This window comes from Eschscholzia californica, unplaced genomic scaffold, assembly GCF_041429995.1.
Source record: "Eschscholzia californica isolate CP2 unplaced genomic scaffold, dmEscCali1.0.p SCAF_5, whole genome shotgun sequence".
NCBI lineage: Eukaryota > Viridiplantae > Streptophyta > Magnoliopsida > Ranunculales > Papaveraceae > Eschscholzia > Eschscholzia californica.
This window is the reverse complement of record NW_028238472.1, coordinates 49,704,822-49,725,622: the sequence shown is the minus strand read 5'-3', so window position 1 is coordinate 49,725,622 and position 20,801 is coordinate 49,704,822. Positions and strand designations below refer to the sequence as shown.

At 35.5% G+C, this 20,801-nt stretch overlaps 2 protein-coding genes across 3 annotated transcripts; one reads left to right on the top strand and one right to left on the bottom strand.

The window, feature by feature from the left end:
* Positions 1-1,711: 1,711 nt before the first annotated feature.
* Positions 1,712-5,398, bottom strand: LOC147540149 (uncharacterized). The gene has a single exon (XM_086643494.1). It carries the CDS (start codon positions 4,786-4,788, stop codon positions 2,191-2,193), a length of 2,598 nt encoding a protein of 865 aa, XP_086499620.1. The 5' UTR covers positions 4,789-5,398; the 3' UTR covers positions 1,712-2,190.
* Positions 5,399-11,334: 5,936 nt separating this feature from the next.
* On the top strand, positions 11,335-19,813 carry LOC147540148 (E3 ubiquitin protein ligase RIN2-like). 2 transcript variants are annotated; one of them, XM_086640410.1, is made up of 13 exons: positions 11,335-11,768; positions 12,175-12,564; positions 13,147-13,224; positions 13,670-13,756; positions 13,850-13,971; positions 14,934-15,030; positions 15,124-15,229; positions 16,874-17,031; positions 17,136-17,273; positions 17,354-17,421; positions 18,181-18,411; positions 18,502-18,898; positions 19,438-19,813. In XM_086640410.1, exons 2-13 carry the CDS (start codon positions 12,328-12,330, stop codon positions 19,492-19,494), a joined length of 1,776 nt encoding a protein of 591 aa, XP_086496536.1. In that variant the 5' UTR covers positions 11,335-11,768; positions 12,175-12,327; the 3' UTR covers positions 19,495-19,813. The 2 variants fall into 2 exon arrangements, with proteins under 2 accessions (XP_086496536.1, XP_086496537.1); XM_086640411.1 differs by having other exon boundaries at positions 11,410-11,768; positions 12,181-12,564.
* Positions 19,814-20,801: the final 988 nt, after the last annotated feature.

Here is a 20,801-nt window from a genome sequence, read left to right as displayed (position 1 = left end):
CAATCTTAATTAATTAAATAAATACCACTTTTCTTACAAGCTCTCAACATTAGCCACAAATTAGAGAGAGAAAATATTGTATAATGAAGTCTTAATTTTTTTCATAACCAAGTATTGCAATTTTAAATTTTAAGATATTTTTTTTATTTTTAAACCAACCGACTTTATTATATAATATGAAAACAAATTAAAATACCATAATTGACAGAAATTTTGCCGACTTTAATTTCTACTATTAAAACATAAAATGTCACAATTCTACAGATAAAATTATTATCCATAACAAAAATAGTTTACCAAATGAATCTCGAACCATTCAAAGCGATGGTTTAGATAGTTAAAATCCACAAAAATTAGTTAAAGAAAGCAAAATCGTCCCATGAATAAGATAAGATTCCATGTTAATTCTCCTAATTTCAAGAGCTAAACTAACTAATAATTAGAGATAATGATAACAATGTTGTCAATGTAAACTTCCATGGTTGAAAGGATTAAAAAATAACTTTCCTTGGTCTTACTTACTATAATAATTTATTATTAAAATAAATAAAATATACTTTTTTTTTGTTGAACTATATAAATAAAATATACTTAAGTTTAGAAGAAAATGGTTTATAGAAAAGAGTTATTATCTTATGGCCCAACTAAACATGAGCCATGTGAGTTTGATTAAGAGAGGTATAAAATTAATCCAAAAGTAAAGGCAAAATTCAATGTGTATAACTAAAAGTACAATTTAGGGTAGAACTATTATAATACAAAATTTGGATTAATAGTATTTAACTTCTTAATGCTACCCCACCTAATTGTATGTTTAACTATAAAATTAAGAAAATTATTGCTTACGTTCTTAAGACGACAATCAACATCCGACACGCCCTATTATTATTGTTTAATACCATGTTTATTGATCTTAATCATCTAATTAAGATCGATAAGTCATTGTCAAAGATTTAAGATTAGTAATACCAATGCTACTTAAATTCCTTAATAAAAGAGTATTATAAACAGAATATTATTTGAGACATAAAATGTTTAGTTAGATTTTAAGAAGAATTAGAATGATCTGAATTTGAATCAGAAATCAAAATAAAAAAAAAACAAAAAGGAGAAGTGGGTATTCATTAAATTCCATATATATTCACATCTTAAGATTCAATATTACTACATATGAAGGACTGAAATAAAGATCTATGCTTTCCTTTCTTTCATTTTTAAATCTGACTCAAGTTCCGAATCGACAAGAATAGACCTTAGTATGTTGTTTGCCATAGCTGAATCAAACTGATTTTAGGTCTATTTCAATCAACCAGATCTCTAATAACTTCTAACTCAGCAAGCTAAATATTCTAAAATTCGAGGAAGGCTAATTTCAACTCTAGCCTAATGAAGAAGTCTAGTGAGCTAAGGTAAATGAGTACACTAATTGTGGCAATTACCCATGATTGATCAGATATTCATACGAAAATTTGCAAACTCCGCCCAATCCAGAGTAAAAATAAGGTAATGAATAAGAAACCAAGATTCATAAATTATTCGATGTCGATATCAGATATACTATTCATCCAAGGCAAATTTATATAGTCATGAACAGTAGTCCGGAATGGAAGAAACCATAAAAACTTGTAATTTGATATGACCAAATCAATTATATAATATATATAGATATATATATCAAGAACACCAACAAGAAAGAGAAAGTAAGATAATATGAGGGGTGTTAATTTCTTGTCTTTTCAATTTTCTGTTTCTTTTTTCCATTGTTGTCAAGTATACAACAAAACCACCACCATCACCATCTTAACTAGAATTCAACTACTACAACATTAAAAACATCATATAAGTAATACCCTTGTTCCAAAATAGAGAGAGAAAAATGGAAAGGAAACTGTACTAAACCTTCCAGTTTCTCAAATTGTTTTTTAGCTACTCATAAGAAACAGTATCTAAAAACCCACATAGACAATGACAAAGAGGTGAAAATCACAGACAAGATAAGATATAATTCACACAAACAAACATATGAAACCCCCCCATTGATGAAGTAGTTGCCACAAAACATAATTTAAGCTCTGTTAAAGATTATAAGAGTAATAAATGTAGTAGATTTTGTGGACCTTAATGGAGAAATTCGATTGTGTGAATTAGTTCGGAGAACCTCCCTTCCTGCCTGCGAAAAAAACCCTTGTCTTAGAACACCCAAGCGGACGCTGAAACGAGCTCCCTTCGCTGCCAACAGAGCACGAGTGAAGCTTGACGTTTTTCGACGTGAAACCCTCTACCTTGAAGCCTTTTTACTAAGCATTCAGCTTGGGTCTCTGTGAAATTACTGAAAGTTAATGGGGATAACCCAGAAGAAGCGAAAAGAGCTCTCCATGGTGGTAATTTCTCGTGAGAACGATGGCGTTGAAGAACTGAGCTTTCGATCCTAGGTTGAAGCAAGAACCTCTCAATCTTGTTAATGGAGTCCGAATTTGTATTTGTGGAATCAATTGAATCTAACAAGATTGAGTAACTTTGAAGAGCTTGCACGAAATGATGTGCGAAAGGCAAGTCGATTCGATCACAACCTCTATCAATGGAGACAACGATTTTGGGTGAAAGTTGCTTGATAAAGCGAAGTAGGGAAGGAATTGAAGAAGGATTAATGGATGAAGACCCAACAGGAAGATTCACAGCTACAGCTTCAGTTTCAGTGACATGTACTGGAAGAGACCAAGAAGATGGGTCTAATGAATCAAGATTCACGATATCAATCTCAAATGAGATGCCCAAATCACTAGCAAAATGGATTAAATGTTCTTTAGTAAGAACAAGCTCAAGTGAGTTTTCGTTCGAAGACTGAGAAGTAAAAGCTGTGATCTTTAAAGAAGGTGAACCACCCATTTTCATGGCAATTTCTTGCATGAAAGAAGCCCATTGTCCACCAATACCGATATCAAAATCAATAATATGAATATGATCAAATCCATCTAGAGCTTCAAGAAGAGCTTGGTTGCAAGTGAAATTAGAGAATTGTAAAAGAGGTGAAATCTCAGAGAAAGATTTGTAAGCACCTATTTTGAGAACAACATCAAATGGAGATGGAGTTTTTTGAGAATGGGTAGGCGAATTTGAGCTGCCATTGATGAGTAGTTGTAAGAGGGCTTCCTTGAAGTAGAAAGCTACTCTATGAAGTGGGTTTCCAACTGGTTGAGATAGCTGGTGATTGAGCCGCGCCAATATCCCTTGCGCGAGTACAGAACTTCCCGTTTCGATCAACTCGGCAGCCTTAAAGAGTTGATCTATCAATGCTTGTTGCTGCTGATGCTGGTTCTGTTGTTGTTGTTGTTGTTGTTGATGATGGTGGTTTGTTTGGGTAGAAATTTCATCTACCTTTGACTTTGTTGCAGCCATTAATGGTGGTGAAGGTCTTTGTTGTTGAAGATGATTTGGTAGCAATTGAAGTGGATGAGGAGAAAACCCATGTTGTGATTGTTGTTGTTGTTGTCTTCTCAAGAATAGTTCTTGACCTGAATCCATGAAAGGTGGTTTCTGGATCTGACAACTTGGGTCAACTTGATGGCGTTTAAGTTGAGGCTGAAAGAGATTTTGATCTTGTTGATGAGGAGGGAAAGTTAATGGAAGATAGAAAGGTGAGTTTTTTGGTTGATTGTTTTGGTTTAATAGAAGTTGAGGATTAAAAAGTTGGGGTTTTTCATCTCCAACTTCAAACTGTTGTTGTTGTTGGTTAGGGAAAACCACACCATGTGGTAAAGATAGAGGAAGAAGATGATTTGGTTGTGGTTGTGATGGTGGTGGAGAAAAAACTTGATTAGAAGATGGGTTAGTAGTAGTAGATTGGTTAAAGATATGATGAGTTGGTAATTTGGTGAAGTTAGATAGAGAAGATGAAGATTGAGTTTGCATTGAATTTAAACTGAATCTTCCTCCTCCATTGTTGTTGTTGTTTGAAGAAGGAAACAACGCAGAACTAGGGTTACCTCCTCCTAATGAAGAACCACCACCACCAACACCCAAGTTCATATTCATGGCTGAACCAGGATGACCAGGATGAGCAGTAGTAGTTCCTCCACCTCCTCCAGCTCCAGCCATGGCTGATTCAAACCCAAAACCAGGATCAACCATTCCAAAACCAGCATTGCCTTCAAACTCAGTAGGATTAACTCCTTGTAATAAACCAGAAGATGGGTCTTCAACATCATCAATCATCCATCTTAAAAGTGAAGGAGATGTTGCTTGTTCTGTTAACATATTATCCCAATCTTCCATACTTAATCCTCCATATTTCTCTGTTCCTCCACCACCACCAGTAACACACACACCACCACCACCAGCATGAGAGATCTCAAGTCCAGCTGGAATTTGTTGAAGTTCAGAACCCCATTCATCTCTCCTGTTCCCACCACCACCACCACCGCCGGAGCTACCAGAACTAGGATGTTCAGCTGCAGTGGTGGCCACAGTGGCTGATGTATCCTCTTGGGTAGGCGGCCATTTCTGATGAAGTGGGTGATTATTATCGGAAACAGCCGCCACACTGGCCGTATCTGTTGAACCACAACCTCCGCCGGTGAAGGATGAAGACAGTGTTGATGTTGATGTTGGAGTACTTGGACTCCTCCTTGAATCCAGAACAGAAGTTGGTTCACTACCCAGATTACAAAAACTATTTTCTTGTTTCTTCCACTTATTATTATTAACAACTGATCTTGTTTTTGAAGAAATTATTGAAATCTCTGATGATAACTCAAAACCCCCCTTATTCCCCTGCAAAGTAAAGGGCATCCCTTTCTCTCTCTTAAATCACAAACCCAAAGAAAATTTCTTCCCTAACAACAACAAAAATCAAAACCCACTTCAAGAAATCTGAAATCAAAAATGGGTTTTGATTTGTTTTACAAATGACAAAGAAAAAAAAGTAAAATCAGATCTTGGAAGATTTTACTACCACCACTCACTAATATTAGCATGCACTTTCAAAAGTAGAAAACTCAAACTCACTAGCCTCTTCTTCTTCACTATCATCATAATAATAATAATCTCTCTATCTCTTCTCCATCTCAAGAACCCAAATTTCTTTTTTTCTTGATATCTTCTTCTTCTTCAACTTTCTCTCTCTAGAAGAAAAACTTCTCTTGCCCTCAAACACTCTTTTCTTTCTTTCAAAAACCCTTATTTCGTTCTTCTTCCTATTTTCTTTCTTTTTTTTTCTTTTTCTCTATTTTGTCGTCGTCGTCGTCCTAGTAGTAGTAGTACCCCTGGAGGTCTGTACCCCTTCTCTGTTCTGCCATGGATGCGTGGAACATAAAAAAGGCAATAAAGTGCCCATCCCCCTCTCTTCTTTCTCTCTCTATCCCTTTCTCTTTCTCTCTCTACAATTACCACTTCTTTCTCTCTCTACAAATTACTCCCCATTATTTTTTTATTTTTAAAAAATTTTATTTTTTATTTTTTGTGGTCGTTTTTAGACTTAATTGCTCAGTTTCTGTCAGCTATTATTTTTTATATTTAATTTAAAATTAAATATTTAATAAATAAATAACGTCATAAATTAAAAAAGGTGGACCGACCTTTATATCTTAAAATTCCAAAAATACCCTTAATGTATCTTCATAATTACTTCATAACTCTTACTCAAGTTATATATTACTGAGGGATATAAATGGAATATACAGATTTTAACCTTTTATTTTCCTGAATTTCGAGACTAAATCTAAAAAGAGATGAAAATTATATTGGGAAGTGTGTGAAAGAGGGAAAGTTGAAAAAAAGTAGAAAAGGAAGAGATCTAAAATCAACGGTTGAGATTGAAAGTTAAATGTTTAAGTGGGGACCATTTCCTGATTTTTGAGTCTTCTCAACCAATGACGGCTAAGTTTTCTTGACTGACGTTTCTGACCTGAAAAGTTAAACAATAAAGCAGCAAAAGACAGTAAGGAGTTAAAGATATCAAAGGGTTAGTATTGTCATTTCAATATGTTAGGACTTGTTCGACATTTTGAAAATTGTTTTGGGATAAATATGGAAAACAAAAAATCTGCGATACTGTATGTTCCCAAGCGTACAGTACAATAGGTCAGGTGGCATGCATGCAGAAGGATGTACGAAATGAAGCAGGACCGTCCGATATGAGTCTCGATGATGGGGATCTTCCAAAGCACTAATTTAATGATCAGTAGATCTAACGGTTATAAATTATCTATTTTGGTCATTAGTTATCATATCTTGAGAGAGCTCGATATTAGTGGGAGAGCTAGGTATACTCGGGTTGACTCCGTATAAATGAGCTAGGTATACTCGAGTCGACTCCGTATAAATGATGAAACCTTAGATCCGCTCATTAATTTTGCTTGAGCGGTTGAGCCACTCAAATAAGTACAATTCGAATCTTAGGTGTCCATGAGCTGCAACAGACTCGGACATAAAGGGTATCGAAGAGCCATGAAATCATCCTCCCAACTCTATTTTGAAGTGTTACTTACAAAAAAAATTTATCATTTGTTATCTGCCCGGAGAAAATGACTATTTATTTGATTGGGAGCGTGAAATAAATGTTAGTTCACCTCTCCGTGTGCAATATAACTTCAAAGACATAATTGAGAAGGTACCGAAAAAGTATTGTAAAGTTAGCAACCCTATTAAACTAGAAATACTCAGTCAAAGAGAAAGAATTAAAGCTGGTCTTGAAGAGGGTTAGTGGATTGTTGGACTTTTATGACTAGATATTGATTTGGCCCTGCCATGTACTCCGGACGGAACTCGATCGGACAAAACATGAGTGATTGTTATATTTGAATTATTGAATTGAGATATTTTAAGATTTACAAATATTTGGCCTTCTAGTGAAACATTTTGAGAGCTTATTATTTCAATATCCCAGATGACAAATGTATTAAAATATAACGATGAAGGTTTTAAAGCTTCGTAATTGTAACTTTTTCATACATAATTAGAGAGATTGGAGTTGAAATGTGCGTAATATTTATCTCATGTTTGTTGTTCTTCTTCCCCACAATTTAAGGTACGTAGTGATTGCTTTTCTCTTATTCTCATTTCATACGCGAAGTCAGATTTGATTTCAAGGTCTTCAAATTGATTTCTTTCTTCTACTTTGTGGGTGACTCCTTGCACTTTTTTCGCTATTACCTGAACGACCTTCTTATACAATTTTTCACGATGCACTTAAAGAGTGGTGAATGACTGTTTCACATTTTTATTGTCCTTAAATCAAATGGAGACAAGAATTAAATATCAAAATTAGATTTTGTGAATAAATGAAGAACAAGAAAATACAAAATCAACAAGAAATCAAATAATTAATAACAAGAACACAATGGAAGTGAGTTGTAAATCTTTGGGCTTTATGTTTCTATCAATCAATTCAATAAATGGGGTGAAATTTTAACATCTACACTTTAGTTTGGGTGAGACACACTCTAGGTCTCTTTTAGTCTTCAAGGTATTTTGTACCTATTAGTGGTATCTCCTTGTCTCACTACATGAAAGGCTCTCTTAAATTTTAACATGGTTCCAACATTGGACATGGTAGTGATGTTAAAATGAACCTAAATTAACAAAGGTTAGTTTGTAAGGGTTCCACTAATAGTAAACTAGGGCATTATCACTAGTATTTCTAGCTGCCCATTGGATGAGATCTTAGGTGGACCTCAAGATCAAACAAGTAGTCCTTCAATTATAGGTAGGACAGTGGGCACTATCAAACCTATATCTCTCTGTTCTTCTCTCTATGTTATTATAGCCATTTATAATAATAAATTTATACACATCATAGTTGAAGAAAAACACATACACTATTGTATTTTCAAAGGGATGTCTGTTGTGTCTTTTTCTTAGATATAAATGAAAGGACAAAGGTGTCATGACCTTTGTACATTTAATACAATTACCTACTACCCAACCCTAGCACATCTAAACCCAACTATCCCACTATAGTTTTACACTTTTACTTCCTTAATCCATCACTAGAGAAGCTTGTAGCTCATTCATGGTTGTAAATCCTTCCAAATAAAGAGATTGTTGATGTTAGAGTTTCAAAGGGGTAACTTATCTCCAGTTACGTTTCGTTTGATAAAAAAAATCACAATACATTATCGACCAAATTAGGAAACCAGGATAGTAGTGATTTATCTAAATAAATTATTTTTTTATGGTCGGTCTTTCAAATAGCTAGCCAAATTACAATTTTCATTTTCATCTGAGGGCATACGCATGCTTGATATGTTAGAACTTTTGTTTTCAATTTTGAAATAGAAGTGGAAGTACCAATAGTCAAACTTTCGCTTCAGATTTATAATATGAACACGATTGCGACAAAGAAGTGCTAGTAGCTCTCATGTATACAGAAAATGGGTCGTATCAGCTTTGTACTTGACACATAGTATAAAAATGCATGAAGCCTAACTTTTAGAATGCATTAATGGAACTGATTTTGACTTTTAATGAGTATATCTACAAAAAAGGTGAATGAAACAATCAAATTAGGGTTGAAAAATGTTCAACTGGACCCTAAATGACTAAGTTTGTAGGGCCATGACAAGTGTGTGAGAAAGGGTAAGTGAGGAAGGAGACAATTTTAAACCTCCTTGTTTAATTTGTTACTATTTGTTAATTTATGAAAACAATGATTTAGACATGTCAGAGAAGTAAGCTTAGTTTATAACATAACCCATGTGATCAAAGGGCTTAAATCTAGCAAAACTTCCTTCCATTCATCCATTGTATATATGAAGTGTAAAGTTGTCCAACTCAACCTCCTTTATTATTTTTTCTACTTTCTCTCTCTAAGTTTTGTTTTCAAAAACACTATTTTATGTTCCTCTTGTTTCTTCTTCTCACTTTCTTTATTTGTTTTTGTTGTTTTTTCATTCACTCTTGTTGCTTAAAGATGATTTTAGCATGTTCTTTCCTCTTATCTCAAGACTTCCTACACCTCAAGCAACATATACAATACTAAAAACTTCAATTACTTTCTCTCTCTAACTTCTCTAAATAAGGAAAGAATTTTTAAGACAAGAGACTTCTACTTGACAATTTATTAATGTACTTGTGTAGTTTAATTGAGACAACCCATGTTTAAATAATTACAATAAATACATATACTTCATATGATATCACATGGAACATGTATATTAAAGTTTAATTAATTACCGCCTAGCTTACCCAACGACACAATGATAACAAACTTGAGATTTTGGTTTGATTATAACATAAGAAAAATGTTTTGAGAAACCATATACAGAAACAACAACGATATTACATTTTGCTTATATGGGATTTTGTTGTAGTAGTAGTATAGAATGTCATATACATTGAATACATTTTGGTTTTCATTCTTTTAATTGTGGATAAGACTTGCAACTTCAATGTTTTTTTATGTACTAAAGAGAGATTTAAACCTCCGCCGGTGCAGAAGATATGAGTTTTGAATTGAAAAATTGAATCCGATGTTTGAGTTATCAATTAGAATGGATTCACATGCTAGATGCATGATTATGGATCTGGCTTGAGCATGACTAACCCTAGAAGAAAGGGTCATGTTGATAATGGAGTCTGTACAAATTCTAGCATAAATATGGACATCACAGTCATAGAAATTAGAAAATGTCAAAATACTACACAATCTAAGTGGGTTTGGACTTGGGCTTCATAACATGAGAATGGAGTCATGGACTTAGCTTAGGTGTATATAACTTTTTCCAAAGAGAAATGATATGGGCAACCCCCTTTTTAGAATCAACTCCAAAACACTGACATTTTTTTTGTTGCAACCTAAGCACTTGACTTGGTCCATTGATTTGGATAAAAATCTTGTTTCGTGTAACAGTAACCCTCATTTGCAATTAGTAATTTAACTCGGTGGTCTTAGGGAAACCACAAATGGTCCCGAGGCACCTAAGACTTGGGGGGAATAGTTGGATACTCCGACCCACGTCCTCTCCTCCCACCACCACGATTGACCGATCATCACCACCGCCAATCCTCTCTCTCACCGACCAGATTAACAGTTTCCTTCATCTAGAAACCCAAGACGAAGGAATCCCCCTTGTCTAAGGTTTCCAGATGAAGGGATCTTTTTTCCTTTGGAACCTAAACACGAATGAATTTCTTTATAACCTCCATTAGTGTAAGTCATCACTATAAATGAAAAAATAAAATAAATTAAATGAGAGAGCGAAGAAGATGACGTATGGAAAGAGGAAAGAGCGAAAAAGATGACGTATGAAAAGAGGAAAGGGCACATGACAATATGATTATGAATGAAGCAAGTTCAATTAGACATAAAAATTTGTAGTTAAGTGAAAATTTACAATTTATTTGTGACGGTTAGTGGACCATGTCTAATTATAGCAAAAAGGTAATTTCAGTTACCTATTTCCCCTAATAGCAAAATTTTTGTAAGAAACTAACAGCAAATTCAAAATGCCCCTTTTCATTCCATGGGCATTCTTTGGTAAGGCCTGATGTACATACATACACAATCTTTAATGAATAAAAGGACATTTATTTAGTTTGCTTTGGAAACAAAAATTAATGCACATACCATGTGTTTGGGACATATGATATTGACACATGTGTTTGTTTTAATTATCATTTATGAGAGAAGAGGTGTTGGTTGTGGTGTCAACTGAGTCGGGCCTTGGGACTGTCCTCGCCACACTTGACCATAAAAGTGCCACATTTGACCGTAAAAGTGAGCACAGTTGTTTACAAATGCCGTCCCTCATCCTTCAACCATTCCACATCCTTCAACTTTTGAATGTACGAGCACTCTACACCAGCAATCTAAATTAGCTATTTCGAGACATTGCAATTTATCTTACATATTAGAGTTGTGCTCAATAGGTTCTTTCGGATTGGTAAAAGACTCGAAGGCAAAAAGAGATGAATACTAGAGGTTGTGGGTGATGCATAAGGTTTTACTAGGGTGTGCAAGACTCAAACGAAACAATCAAATCGACAAATCGAAAATAACGATATCTCCTTTCTGTCTAATCTCAACTATGTAATTTCTTGGCAACTCACTAAAGAGGTATAGTAGAGAGATTCCATGATTAAAATTTAACCTGAATTCTATCATTTGTCGATGTATGTTTCTCTTACATACTCTTTTATTTTAGCGACTCACAAAAGAAAACCCTAATACTGATAATCGTAAACATTTATTTAATGAAATTGTTATTAGTAACTCCAGACGCCCTATCTAAACCAGGTTAACGTACTGAGTAGAGATAACACCCTATCTAAACAAGATTAACGTACTGAGTAGAGATAACGCCCTATCTAAACCAGATTAACGTACTGAGTAGAGATAGCCCGACTCGATCCACACCGCTACATCTGTATGGGCTGATATATTATGAGTAAAGCTGCCAAGAGAGAGAGAGAGACAAATAATGAGATAAAAAATAGACAGCTGAAATGTTACTCTCCTGCATTTATTTTCTCTCGTACCCATCTCCAGGGTAGTTCTATATACGCCTCTCGTTATTGCATTTCGCGCTCTTTCAAAAGCAAAAAACTGAAGATCCTTTTTCTGTAACTGGGGCGCCAAAATCAGTTATATCTGGCGCCTTTATAACCATCCCTTGTTTTTTTTCCTTCTCTTATTATTCTTCGTTCCCGCAAATCTGACCTAATTCTCTCTCTCTCTCTCTCTCTCTTCTGCAAGACGATGAAGCACAGATAAACACACACACACACTCACCGACATCCATTAAAGCTTCTTCTTTTGAGGTCAAAAAGAGGTATACAAATTTGATTTTGTTTTGTTTTGTTTTGGTTCCTCCATTTTTTCGAGTTATTTGACGAAGAAATCAGTCAATTCAATCAAAACTAACGGAGGATCCATTTAGTAGTTTCTGAAATTTTGAGTTCTTAATCTGATAATATCATGTTGCTATTGGATTTTGTGATTAATGAGAAATTAGTAATTGTTGATCACGCTTTTAACAAGTATATGATCTTAAGTTCATAAAGAAAGTGAATTTCTCATTGTTTGAACTTAATTTAGGGTAAGAGTTGTATAATTCTGTGTTTTTTTTATTAGGTGGCACCTTAAGTTGTTTTCTTTGATATCATGAACTTGATTTTAGAACTTCTTTCAATTTCTAGTTTCTGGTAGCTCTGATTGATTTATGAAACTTTTTTCAGTTTCAGGTTTATTTTTGATGGTCACACCTACCCAAATTTCCAACTTGCATTGTTTCTAAATTCATGGGTAGTTTCTTTGCATAATAGGCAAACTTATTGGCTATGAGACTTTGGGGATACTATTGCAGCTTGAAGAGGTTCTGTTGATCGAGAATGGGTGTCAGTCTCGTAGCTGTTTCGGCACTCTGTACAGTTGGAAGCCTAATTGGGCTACAATGGTGGACTGAATTCTCACTCCAGAAACTAAAGTCCGATGGAATTGACGAGAATGTTGTCCATTTGGAGAATGCTGGTCATGCACTAGAAACGATTTTGGGTTCTAATGTTACAATTGCACTGCTGGCAAATTTTGCATTCAACGTATTTGTGCTAGTCATTTTATGTCTTAAGGTAAAGAGTTTAGTTAATCTGCAGCCTGATTAGAGAATTTCAGTGAATTCTTATTATTGTTTATTAGTTGTCACAAAAAGGATCACGTCCGTAAATACGTAGATTTGGACTAGAGATGCATAGAGGAGATCTCTATTTTTTTTCGTTTATATTTCTCATGCTTGGGAGGGGATCAACTATTTTCTATCTTGGAATAGATTTTGGTTTGTCTTCCTTCTAGGGTAGTATGTGCTCATCTGATGGTTCCATTTCTTAGATGTCTCTGCCGCACTTTTTGATTGCTCTTTTGTCTGCGTACTCTTATTTAATGAAGCATATTTAGCGTTATTGCTTCTTCTTTACCAAAAGTACAATTACTCTCATAAAAACCTGACGTGACAGAAATTTATGGTCCTCCTTAATTGCAACTGAAGGCTCTACGTGGTTAGCGCTAAGCCAGTGGGGTTGAGTAGGCAGTAGCTATTGTAATTAGTCCGAGTAGTCATGGTTGAAGGAAGTCAGAAACACTGCCACGGTCTTGTGACAAAAAATTGTCTGAACACCTTGAACGTGCTGTAATGAATATTTCTTTCAAATATGCAGGCTATTTTTTTTGTGCAGCTACATGCATCTGAGACAAGGAAAGTGGTGGAACGTCTTGTTAATTATGTTGTTTACAAGGTAATGTTTTTGTCGTGTATATTCCTTTGCAGACAATCCAATATTTTTCTAGACGTGAGAAGGCCCATGTTAAGCATAAAACCTGTACCATATGGAACTAGGCAGACTGCCTTTGTGGTGCCTAAACCAGGGACAATGGTGGGATGGATGTAATGGTAGATTGATACATAGCTTGTAATGTTCTTAAAGTGAGAAGCTTGAGGCTGAAGTGTGGTAGTTTTAGATATTCTAATTCTAACAAATTTCATGGATCATTAGGAGATTACTTGTTTGTGCAGTTATATGTACGTTCCCCGCTATCCGGACTGGGTGCAAGTCACATAGTTTATGTTTCTAGATTTTGCTTAGTTGAATCATTTCACTAGCTAAATATAATTTCAATTTTTTGGTTGCTTCAGCTGCCACCAATAGTTGTTAATATATGTATGTAACTGCATGTGAACAGGGGGCATTTCTTCCGTTAATCGTTCCACCTACATTGATTCAAGCTACTCTGTGGTTAACTTGGTTAGCAGTTCTTTGTACCTTAAAGGTATCTACTATATAATTATGTGCCAAATCTTTGTTTATACTTCCGTTTAGGAAGATGTGACTGTTTCCTATACATGCTGCACTTGATTCACAGATGTTTCAAGCACTGAGTAGAGATCGTCTTGAACGTCTGAATGCATCACCTTCTGCAACTCCGTGGACGTATTTTCGTGTCTTTTCTGTGTTACTTCTAGTGCTATCAGTCGACATCTTCTGGTATCTTTTAATTTATTCTTGGCCTAACTTTAATTTATAGTTGTTTTTAGGAATTTATTGTCTTGTTTGCCCTATGTGACAAATACTTTTTCTTATTCAAACTACAATTTCTTGGTAGGTAATTCCAAATTAAAAACTAGATGGTTGTATCTCTGTTTTGAGTATGTTTCAGTCATTGTGCCGGGCTCCTCAGGGCTCATACCTGTGTTGGAAACCAGCAATCATAGTCATGTCCTTGTAATGTAGGTTCATATGTAGATTGTCATCAATGGAAAAAGAAAGGAGGTCGCGACATATACCCCACATGGATAGGCCACAAACGTCTAATGTCATATGTAAGAGGCTGTTAAAAATCAGTTTAACTATGTGTCCTTGTTTAAAAATAAAAAAACTGGGTACCTATAAAGATCATATATTATTCCTATTGATGCCATTTCTGTTTCTTTCTCAAACTATGATGGATAGATCTGGCACGAATGGTTTCACTATTCTGGGTTTAGATAGACTACACCATTAGTTGAATTTGTGGCTATTTTTTGAAGAATGTCAATCGATAGTTAACAGTTTCGCGACACATTTGACTCATTTATGTCATGGCCAGAGAGTGAAATCTTTCCATTTAGTTGGTAAGTTCTTGTGAGTCAGTGTTAATAATAGCATAATTCTACAATTTCCCATTGTGGGTTCGAATAATGACTCATTATTATGATGTGGATGCATTGAAATGCCTAAGAACCAATTATATTATTCATTTGCATCATTGCATGCTTGTTTAATTTTGACAGAAAATTACACTCGGGTGCAGTACGGTTTCCATTATTTGTTTTTCTCCATTTATGTATTCTTTAGCCTTGCATACTCAAAACTCAAAAGATCTTCAAAATATGAGTTACATCCACATATAACTGAATTTATATAGACTTTGAACTGTTTCTTTTGTGCTGGTGCTTGGTGGCGCACAGGATAAGGCTATGTGTGATCATTTACAGATCCCTGGGCTCAAATATGTTTCTGCTGCTATTCTTTGAGCCTCTCAGTATTGCTTTCGAGACTCTGCAGGTAATTATATCAATACAATAAAGTTCCTTGCGACATTTGATAGCATAAAACTTATCTAATGGCTACTTTTTCGCTTATGTATTTTTTCTTCAGGCTATCATGGTCCATGGGTTTCAGCTACTTGAGCTGTGGTACCGTCATACAGAACAGAGCAACTCAAATTGCGAAAGATCTCAAATATTTGATAGATCAGCTGCAGGTATTCTTCAAATTCCGTTGTTTTGATTGGTTGCAGAATGCACTGTGCATGTATCTCATCTGTTGGGTTGCTACTTTTCGGGGCATTGCATGCCTCAGTGGTTTTCATTATATAATATTGTTAACTAGTAACTTAGATGGTTTGGATGTGGATTGGTTTTATTGCGAAATCGAAAAGGTTTTCATGTCATTTACATATGCTCGCGCGGCTTGCTTTGGCTATTCATGTCTTTGATCACATCAATAAAACATTAAAAACATAAAATGAAGTTGTTATTATCAAGACCAGAAACCAGAATGCTTTTCTGCTGATGAAGTTGCAACCCATCTCCATCTCAATGATCAAGAAAAAAGTAGATAATATCTTGTTTTTGTAATTGCTTCATGCAACGGACCAGATGATGTATATGGGACTCAACCACAATAATGACTATTTTCCTATTTTATCTTGATTTACTTTTTCTTTATGTATTTCTTTTGAACGAGGGCTTTTTCTTATATGTATTTACTTGTTCCCATATTAGATTTGGATTTTTTTTTGTTTTTCTGTAGTTGCTGTTATGAGGTTTCGTAAAGGGTTATAACTTATAAACTTGTTATTTTGGGTACATTTAACTCTGAGAAGCGCTCTAAGGTATTAGGTATCCCAGTATCCTAGATAACAAGTTTTTTTAGTCTTAGTATATTTGGAGTCTTTTGGATGAAGTTACCTAATCTATTATAAGGAGCCTCCTAAAATGTAGTGTCTTTGAATATATATTTTGTGTAAGTTTGCTTGAAGAGTTATGCGTTTGAATATGAGTTTAGAAAATGTAAATTATCTTTACTTTAGAGATCGTAAACCTTCTCTGTAGCCTTCACCAATGCGTTTACATCACATGATAATTGCAATATCGATCTATAGAAGGCAGTCGCATTTTGATTTCCTTTTAGAAGAAAGCAATCTCAATGTAACAGACCTGTAGATCCTCACTGTAAGGATTTTTTATCCACTAGAAGGTTATCTATTTGAAGTTCAATTTATTTGATCTTCTTGTGCAATTGATCTGAAGATATCATCTGTAATCTTTTCATGCTCGGTTTGCTAGATGTTTAATATGTTTATTGTTAACATGTATTTCTAACCTGCTACCTGCCTACCTCAGACCATTTCGGCTGACATAATTTAAGGGCTTGGACAGCCCCATAAGCACTTTTTAAACTATCCAGCACGACCGACCTGATATGTTCAGTGCGCATACTATTTTTGCATGCTGTACCGAGGTTCAAAGCACTCATGACTGCCAGGCCTGGTCCGATAGCCATCCATATGATCGAGGTCAGAGCTTGATGGCTTAGACTAGTGGCCGGGTAATCCCATTTGAACCATGAAAGCTGTTTTGCTTAGAAAATCAAATCGATCGCTTTCATCTTGGAATCATCGTAGTGAAGACTGCTGAGTTCTAATGAATGTTCATTCTCTCCGTAGTCACGCATGGACATCGGTGGTGTTGTTTTATCATCGTAATTCTCATATTTTAGCTTAAAGTGGAATTGACTGTACATCTTTCTAGTATTGGGTTCGATGTATTTTTGAGGTGATCGTTACCAAATACTTTTATGTTCTACGCTTACTTTGTTTTTCTTTTAATTATCCTCATTCCAGGTTCTTTATTGGAGTGGAAGGGCATTCTTGTTCGAAATTGTGGGTTTTTTCTAGACATTATGACCTTATTGATGGCACTTGGTCATTACTTGCATATCTGGTGGCTTCATGGCATGGCGTTCCATCTTGTGGATGCAATCATTTTTCTTAACATACGCGTAAATCTTTGAATCAGGCAGCTTTTGTCTACTTTAAATTGCACACTGATGACATCTTCATTCGTTCCATTTCTACTAACTTTTTTTATTGTACACGTCGATAGGCTTTAATAAGTGCGGTTATAAAAAGGACCAAAGGATTCATGAAGTTGAGATTAGCTCTTAGTAGTTTACATGGGGCACTTCCTGATGCGACATCTGAAGAATTGCAAGCCTATAATGACGAATGTGCCATTTGTAGGGTAAGCTTGATTTTCCCATTTACTTTTGTTATGTATAATTTTGAAGGGTTCTCTAGAGGTTACAGATTTCAAAATAACAGGAGCCAATGGCCAAGGCGAAAAAGCTATCCTGTAATCATCTTTTCCATCTCGCCTGCCTGAGGTCATGGTATGTTTTTTCAGTTCTATTAGTGATGTTTTTGCTGCAATGTAAAGTTTGCTATTTTGGTGTTCTTCAAGTCCCCAACAGAAGAGCTTGCATCAGGATGAAGGGTTCTGCCGATTATTTGATACATAGTTCCCGACTTGTATCCTGTAATTTTTTGCAAATATTCACATCCTGAATTGTGCTTTCCTGGTGTTTCTGTAACTGTTATCATTTGAACCAATTCATGGTTACCCGAAGTGTTTATTCAAGTGTTAACATCTGAACCAATTGTTAGTTTGCCAGATAAATTTGGCATATAAGTTGCGATTCCTTGTAGTTTTAACATGGCTACACATCCTTGCACCAATTTTTTTTCCAAACTCATGTGAACTAAGTATTTGGTCTTCAAACTTGAAAAGAGAACACTAGAGCAGGATTTAGACTGAATATTTAAAAAAATTCACGGAATACCAAGAGTAGCCATAGTGTATTTGAGGGGTTGATGCTAAACATCAGATCAACCAAATGTTGCAACAGACCTGGTATTATGCTCAGACACCTTAATTTGTACATATTTGCTACTTCCTTTCCTTTTCTGCTACACGTATCTGGTTTTACAGTTTGCCAAAACCTGTTTCGAGACCCACTTGCAAGGTTTCTTTGTTTTGTACGAATTATGTCTCTTTGTTATTTGTGCAGGCATTGTTACTGCTCTTCGAGTTATTTTATTTTATGTAAGATATCTACTACGTTATGATGAAAATAGCCTAATTGCATCAGGTTAGATCAAGGTCTAAGTGACATGTATTCATGCCCCACTTGTCGAAGACCACTATTTGCGAGCCAGCGCGAAAGCAATACTCAATCCCAAACTGCAGAACTCTTGAATGATGAACAACTTGCCCGCCAAATAAGTGCCGGACTGAATCAGCAAAATGCACCTGTCCATGGCCTGCCTATAGGCACACTTCCTAACCAGACACAGGCTCCTAGAGATGGCATTCCGTGGAGGTTCTACTACCTTATCCTTGTTGTCGTGAGCTTCTCTATTTACGGAGTCCTCTTATTAACCCCTTTGTTTTATATTTTTTTTTCCTTTAGAGTGGGTGGTTTCGATTCAAATTGGGGACAACCTTGGCCAAGTCAGGGTTTTGACGGTGCTGGTCCATCTGCTACTACAATGAGGTCAATTGGATTGGGACGGGTCCAGATGATGATGAGACATCTTACATCTGTGGGCGAAACTTATGCCCAAAATGCCCTTGAAGATGACGCTTGGGGACTTTGGCCTATGACACATCAGCATGCTGCCTCTGGTTCTAATGTTCCTCCTCCAGCTGCTGCTGGATCTACCTCTACGAGATCCAATGGAAATACAGGAGGCTTACGTTTCCGAAATCCTTTGCATTCTGGGAATGATAATATAGCAAGTTTACTTGCTATGGCAGAGACTGTACGGGAAGTTCTTCCACACATTCCGGATGAACTAATTTTTCAGGTATTATTCTGTTTTAGTTTCAGAGTTGTGTTCATGCACGGACGAGTTTCCGGAATTGGTATTAATCAGCATCTTTTATTTTAGTAAATGGTCCAGACACCGTGTTTGACAACTTAAGTTTCTAAGCCAGAAAGGTTTCCCTATGATTAACTGGACTGAAACAAATCTTGCCGGTTTTGGTTCCGCATATTTTAGTACTGAATTGGATTAGGAATAAACTGGAAGTCGGGAACCACTATGAGTTTTACATCAAGCTCAATTTTGGGGTGTGGACTAAAACTGTGCATTACGCAAGGTGCTCAGTTACATATTGTTCTCCTGCTCTGATTATAAACAGTTATATTGAGCCCAAGTCACCAGTTGACGACATCCTGAACGAATGTTACCAGATACTCTTTCCGTCTTTTGTCGAAAATCAGTCTGCTACAAATATCTGTTTTTTCCGATCTTTATTTGGATTGTTTCGTGAAAGTTGAAACTCAGATTCTAAGAATTAAAGATTACGTAAATTCATTTGACACTTATTCCAAATGTTGCAGGATTTGCAGCGTACAAACTCAGTAGCTGCTACTGTGAATAATCTTCTACAGATGTGAGTACTATAATTATACATCTTTTTCACTTATTCCCTTTTTTGTCTAAGAAACCTAAGGAGACAAGACGAGACGAGAAGCCCTGTATATTCTCTACAGGGATATGTCAAGGAGGCTTTTGAGTTACGCCACAAAATAATGTCTCATCTCCTTTATATCATCGTTACCTTGTTTCGTTGAAATTCACAGTACTAAACATTAGTGACACTCTTAAATTTGTATATAAAGAAGCATATTTATGAAGAGAATGTTTGAAAATAAAGAAAAACTTGTGTAAATTACTCTCTTATATTCACTGTCGTAAAAAGAGTTGATTTTGACCTTCCTGTTCTTCCATTTGCATTCAGCATCAGAGTCTGAAAGTTCGATTTAATTTCATTCTTATACAAAGAATTATAAAACCGAATGACTTGATGTTTTATTAGTAGTTCTTTTTTTTTTGAGAAATCGACTACGATCTATGTTAGTTGTTACAAGGCATTGATACATATCAAGATATGATGAGCATGATAACCGCCTAACTTAAACCAATAATGAAAGAGGCTTAAAGTTTGACAACAAAGAGGTTAAAGCCCGCTTCCACTGAAACTCGATCCTAAGACCTCATGGACTTAAGAGGGATGTCTTACCACTACACTGATGGGTGGTGGACTTGTTATAGTTGTTATCGTTCAAGTCGTATGAGTTGTTTTTTATGAAGATTGTGGATCCATATATATTTAATTAGTTGAAAAACAATTTTGGAGTTCCATAAATCGAGCTTCGGCTTACAAAAGTTGTTCAAATAGAGCTTCATTCGGGTTCGGGTAGTGTTCCTCGGTTGTAGTGGTGGCGACGACACTTTGTTATATATAAGCTTCAAGGCAACGGAGAACTCTATAAATTACATCGGAAGACTAAGGAGGTAAGCTACGGCTCGTGAGACTCGAATCTTGGCTATCGCGGTATCTAAGATGAATGTAGAACTACTTGAGCTATAGGCCCATGTGCAGAAACTTCCCATTCAAAAAATCTCTTTTTAATTACTAATTACCAAATGAGTCTTTGACTTTTCACCAAAAGAACAACCCCAAGTGAAAATCCCTTCGTATATGTTTCCATTTCATAGGTAGGGAATGTGGGGAAATGAAAATATTTCCCGAAACAAAAAGGGCGAGAAAATAGATGACCTGAAATTTGAGTGAAGATGGGGTGTGAGAAAAACAAAAGAGAAGCAAAATCTTTTTCCACTCATAATTCCTTTTATTTCTCTAAAGCTCCAACCTTTTTATTATTTTTTTAAGCACTAAAAATATAAGATTAGAGATGCA